Source organism: Pterocles gutturalis, unplaced genomic scaffold, assembly GCF_000699245.1.
Source record: "Pterocles gutturalis isolate BGI_N339 unplaced genomic scaffold, ASM69924v1 Scaffold49467, whole genome shotgun sequence".
Classification (NCBI taxonomy): Eukaryota; Metazoa; Chordata; class Aves; order Pterocliformes; family Pteroclidae; genus Pterocles; species Pterocles gutturalis.
Genome location: NW_010112049.1, coordinates 1 through 6,114, shown reverse-complemented (window position 1 = coordinate 6,114; position 6,114 = coordinate 1). Strand labels below are relative to the sequence as shown.

At 39.0% G+C, this 6,114-nt stretch overlaps 1 protein-coding gene across 1 annotated transcript; it reads right to left on the bottom strand.

The window, feature by feature from the left end:
- Positions 1-6: 6 nt before the first annotated feature.
- Positions 7-5,939, bottom strand: LOC104462094 (the record flags this gene model as incomplete). The annotated part of the gene is made up of 4 exons (XM_010073905.1): positions 5,779-5,939; positions 4,383-4,460; positions 1,807-1,887; positions 7-694 (listed from the first exon to the last, which is right to left on the bottom strand). Coding segments are annotated over exons 1-4 (1,008 nt in total), but the record flags the coding sequence as incomplete, so codon positions are not given.
- Positions 5,940-6,114: the final 175 nt, after the last annotated feature.

Here is a 6,114-nt window from a genome sequence, read left to right as displayed (position 1 = left end):
AGCTGTGATTTGTCCATAGTAGCCAATGTGTGTTCCATCTTGCATGAAGTGCCATTTAGAAGAAACCTTGAGGTGTGAGTTGATGGGCCAGGGAATTATCTCTACAGTGCCTTCTTCCATATAAAACTTTAAGACCTTCTCCATCAGATGGCTGCAGCTGTTCTTATAGATCACCACTTTCTGTACCCCAAGAATCTTGTACATTTCCACACTCTGTATAAATTGCAGGACATTGTTGTAATTTCCAAACATGGCAGAGATGCACACAGTAAAGTCAACAGAGAAGGTCTCAGCCTTGCGATTTTTAATTTCAAACCGTGGCAGCTGGTCAATATCTCCATATGAAGACTGATGAATCGATACATGTGTTGGATCACAGTTTTCGGGTTCCAAACAAACTATATCTGCTGCACCGTAAGGGAATCCAAATCTGTCCGAGTGGACATCAATTTTTGCTTTGGACACATATATCTTCCCATCGGGCTGACAGCAGAACCAGCAGTATAGTTGTTTTACATCTTCATGGTGGACAATCCCAATCACACGAGTGATTTTGCTTTCTCTGTCATCAAAGTATGGGGATATAATAAAAGTTCTGTTATCATTTAATGCTGTTATTGTGGTACTGGTAATTTCCCCCCTACATCTGCTACCTTCTTGAATCACTTTTGGCAGGTGAGAAAGTCTTTGTAACCTAAGATAAGAAAGCGTGACCATTGAAGTTAGAATAATAATGCACACCACAGCAGCAAAGTAAGATTTTTTCCCACCACACAACATTGTGACTGTATCTAAATGTGGACGCAAATTTCTTTGTCCTTGCACTTTAAGCTGCCGCATCTGCAGAAAAGAAAATATGTAGTATGAGATAATATTGACTCATGATTATTGCTCAAGAATTTCACAAACAAGATGGGAGACCAATCTCTATCACTGTGCACTGACTTAATCAGAGACCCAGCTACTCTGCTTTTATGAAAAATCAAGCACAGAACACACCTTTAGTGGGATGGGCAATACTGTATATGGCACTCCAAATGCCTCCACATGTCAGACGTGTAGAACAGTTTCTGTACATGGAAGGTTCTGTGAGAGAACAGGATAGAGGTCTATATACAACTGAACAAGGTGCCGTTATTCATTATTTTCTATAATCCAAATTTTAGAACATCAAATTAAATAATTAGGCAGTATTTTTAATAGCAAAACAAAAGCACTTTCCCCCCGCCCCCTACACAGTGTATATGTAAATTATACAACAAAAAACCTCAACCAGACTTCTCACAGATAGGTTAGGGGCAGATATATAAACTAAATGTATACAGAATTAATCAAGGTCCTAAAATCATGGCAAGTGGGGATCGCACATGATGGTCCAGATACAATCTCTAATGTACAAATTCCCTAACTTGCAATTCACCACAGATGAGACAAGACATTCATGAAATCTATGGGGGTATAAAACCTTGTTCTCAGTTACCAGCTCTACCCTACTTAGCACTGTACAAGGGAGGGCTTGCAGGGAAGGTCGCCTCAGATGATGCTTGCTAGAGATTTGGGGCTCCTCACACTGCACTGATGCTGGCTCAGCTCCTGGCATGGTTTGGGGGTCAGGTCTTAACTCTTGCTGCTGCAGGGACAGGCATCCCTGATACCTGGATGGCCAAAGTCTTTAGCAAATTCACTGGCAACTTCACTGCTTGGCTTCAAAAATTCACCTAGGGTCTGGTTTTCTGGTTAAATGTGTTATTTCCCAACCAGTAAAATCTCACTTCTGAATACAGCAACCTAGCTTCTGAATCTCACCTGAATTCAGGCAAAATAAAAATTGCCCACGCGTTCAGAATAACGTGCAATGTTTTCACACAATGTTCAATGTTTTCTTTCCTGAAAAAATCAAAGTAAGGAGAACTACGGTCACAGCATACCCATTAAAATGTCCTACTTGCCAAGACTGACACGATTTATAGCCACCTTTCCTAGCTGCCAATAAATTGCTTAACAGACTAGAACAGTCACAGCACACCAGAAAGCTCGCTCCATTACATGAGGCACAAAGCTGAACAGCAGCAGCAGGCAGCACTGACTCTTCTGTCTCTGAAACGGAGAGTCCCCCTGAGAAGTCCTTACCCCAGAAGAGCAGAACTGCAAATTCATGGCAAGAGCCTGCTACTGTCATACAGCTTTCTGCTGGAGACTTGTGACTGCGAATAACTTAAATTCTAAGCATTTTTATTAAAGATTCTAAAGTCAGATCAAAAGTTTCCCGAGAGCATTCTTATTCCCAGGTCTTACAACACAGGGTAGGTCACATTTAACATTTTTTCCTCAGTCTTACCTATTTATGACTTAAAATATCGTTTAGTCTTATAAATAGTTTTTACTAAAGAAATATCAAAACAAGTCAACATTAAATAATACAATTAATTTATTACCTGCTATTTCTTCTGCTTTTGCTAGCTAAAAATAATGAATAAGAAATACATATTTTCAACTGTTTTGAACAGAGAACATCTGAAAGAAAGAAATACCTTTCCAAGCAGATAGCTGAGTGAAGTTTTGTTCAGTCCTCCATTTCCTTTTCGCTAAGGTATAAGCTACAAATTGTTTTTCCTAACCAGATAAAAATGTAAATGTTTTTAAGATAAATTGCAAAAATTGTTCAATACAGAAAAGTACTGAGAAAAAAATGCCGATACGATACCTAAGACACTTGCTGACACATTTTATTTCAGATGGTTGGTGTTGTTTAATGTCAGCAACAGCAGCCACACCTACCAGAAAAACAAGTTCTCCTTCTCTTGAGCAAAGCATAGAGCTGTCTCCCAGCAACTTAATTTAAATTACAAACTTGAGTGTGGAGTTGTTGAATCACATCAAACCTAGGCGCTCAGGTGATTTTTTTTTTAAGGCTACTTAAGTTTCCTTCTGGAAATTAATCCTGCATATATCTGCAGTTCACACACATACTTAAAGAGAACTAGAAAAATATACTATATATCTGTATTTCTTGGGCAATCTTTTTTTTTTTTTTTAGTAACATACTACAGGCATGATTAAAATAGGTAAATACAGATTCTGATGAGGAACTGTCAGAAAGATCTGAAAACAACAGCAGGTTCTACAAGCAGAGAAAAAGAACAAAATACAGAACTCAGGACATACCAGAACACAAAATCTTAAAGAAAATAAATATGTAATTATTTGAGGAGTGAAATTCATGGTTTTCCCAAGATGTGACTCATGAATTTTGATCCCCGGAAACTAAGAGCACAGATATGTAGTCAGATTAATTAGGAACATTACATTTATATTTCTTCATTATAGTGAGTACTTGGCAAAGTTTTAACTTCAAAAATATGCTTCCAGCATATTTAGAAGAGTTTATAACAACAACAATAATTCATTCTGGTTTTGTGTCTTTTAATTCCAATTACTGTTCAAGTAGAACATGATACAAATTATGCAGATTTGCTCTAACACTACATTTAGCACATGGCATCAATGGCTATTTTGCACCAGCTTGTTCTTTTTCAGTATTGTCCTTCATAGTAAAGAGCCTTTCTTCCTTCCTATTGCATTTATGGACTGCAGTCATATCACCTCCTAGTCTTTGTATTTGCTCCTTTTTCATTAAGGCAGAGTGTTCTAATACCATCTCATAAGAAACTCTTTTCCTTGACCAATTGCTTCTGTGCAGTTGGCCCAGTTTCAATTAATCTCCAGCACAGGAGACCAGAAATCTCTCTTCCTTGCCCATTTATACATGACAGTGATAAGCCCTCATCATTGTTAGAAATTTTCTTTCTTCACATACACCAGGATTACATTTTTTGCAGAGGCATCACATTGCACAGATACATCTGAGCTTGTCATCAGCCGAAGATTAGTACATCTACCCAGTCTTTCAGCCAAGTCCAGTTACACAATATGTTTTCTTCTGCAGCAAGGTCATAATGAAGAGCTCTTGTCCCAGTTAGAATCATAGAACGACAGAACGGTTTGGGGTGAACATATGATGATTCATCTTTAAGAATCATCTAGTTCCCACTCCCCTGCTGTGGGGAGGGACATCTTTCATGAGATCAGATTGCTCAAATTAGTCACATTTCTCCTAATTTATTTTGTCATAGTCCCTCTAAAATCTACTCTTAAAGCCTTGTATGTGACCAAGATTGCACTTACAAACTTACATATAAATAATGTTTTTCTCCCCCTTCCTAAACCAAGGAACGCTCCTTTCTTTTGATGCATTGTAGCACTGTGGTCCCGACACATTTATTAAACACCCATTATAGGTTCTTCGATAGCTGGTCTGTCTTCTGAGACTTCTGGAATGGAAATTATTCAGTATCACCTTCCAACTGGAATATTGTTTTTACCTTTGCTGTAGAACTTCTATTTTCAGATCTGCTTTTCTGTCATCTTTCTTTAACCCTCCACAATTAGCATTGTCCTTACTAAAAGGTGGAACAAAGTGCTAATTTAGGTCAAGAGCCATTCCTAGGTCATCAGTAATCTCCCCGACATGTTCTCTGCACTGTGGTCTTCCTTAGTAATTTATTTGCACAGAGACAGCTGAAGACCTTTTATGCTGCTCATTTCAGTATCTTTGCAATGTCTACACTGACCTTAATTTTTGATAGCTCTCAGCTGATTACTTTATCTTCCAATCTAGGGTAACGACAGGTGAGGTGATTGCACAATTTCAGTTACTAATATGCCTAATCCTTGGTTTATCCAGGGTCTAACTAAAAACCCACCACTAACAAATAGCCTTTAATTTGTTATTTTTGGAAAAAGTTATTCGCTGTCCTCTTTTTTATGGTTTTTGCCAAAAGTAACAACACAAACCACTGGTGTTTAAATAAAAATAAAATTTGCCAAGACTAACAATCATTTACCATATTTATCTAGATCGTCTGTTGCTAATCTTTTGATAACTTATCTTTTTCAGAGACTCTGTGAAACACCAGTGTTCTTCCTCTCTTACACAATCCAAAGTCAGAAGTATATTGTTTGAAGGGATAAACTGAGGGCGGTATTATTTCACTATTCACAAAATAGTGCTCTAAAAAATTAAGTTGACCATTTCTATCCTAAATACAAAGAAGGTAAGCCAGACCAATACACAGTGTTTCCATACACTCAATTTGTGCCAGCAGAACTGACAAACCACAGGTTTCCCTGTACACTCATAAACGTCTCTCTCATAATCTGCCATACAGCCCAAAGCCAAATTTCTCCTATTGTAAACAATTAGACTTTGTGTCCTTCAAAAAGAAATAGATCAGGCAAAATAAAAGTTGCCTGACAACATTTAAAAGATTACTTCAATTGTCTTTCACGCTGTACTTGTTTCAGCTGGGACAGAGTTCATTTTCTTGACAGTAGAGTGCTGTATTTTGGATTTGTGACCAAAACAGTGTTTAAAACAAACTGATGCTTTAGCTGTCGTTGAACAGTGCTTACACAGCACCACAGCCTTCTCTGTTTCTCATGCTACTCCCCCCTCCCCATCCCAGGAGTGGGGCAGCTCAAGAAGATTGCAGGGGACGCAGCCAGGAGTGCTGAACCAAACTCACCAAAAGCCTGTTCCGTACCATATGATCCCCCGCACAGCAGCAAAAGCTGGGGGGAGACATGCAGCATTACTGCATCGGTCTTACATGTGATGTAGCCCTGCTTTCCTGGAGATGGCTAAAAACCTGCCTGTGGATGGGAAGTAGTGAATAAATTCCTTATTTTGCTCTGCCTGTACACGCAGCTTTCCTTTACCTCTTAAATTGTCTTAATCTCGACCCACGAGTTTTCTCACTTTCGTCCTTCCGATTCTCTTCCTCGGCCCACTGGTGGGGGGGGTGAGCGAGCAGCTGAGCAGCCTGCCAGGGGTTAACCCTCAACACACGCCGAAACCCCTCTTTTGAAGAGTTATGCATTCGTTAACTCCAGGCTTGGAGTGTATTCAGATGTAGATTTCAAAAAACTGGGTTGTACAATTAATACAAACCTTTAACTTACCGCTAAGCGGTTAGCACCAACGGTGAACAATAGCGCTACCGCTGACCTCCACCTGATCTGCTATTTCTTGAGAGGAAATAAAACCCCGAGCCT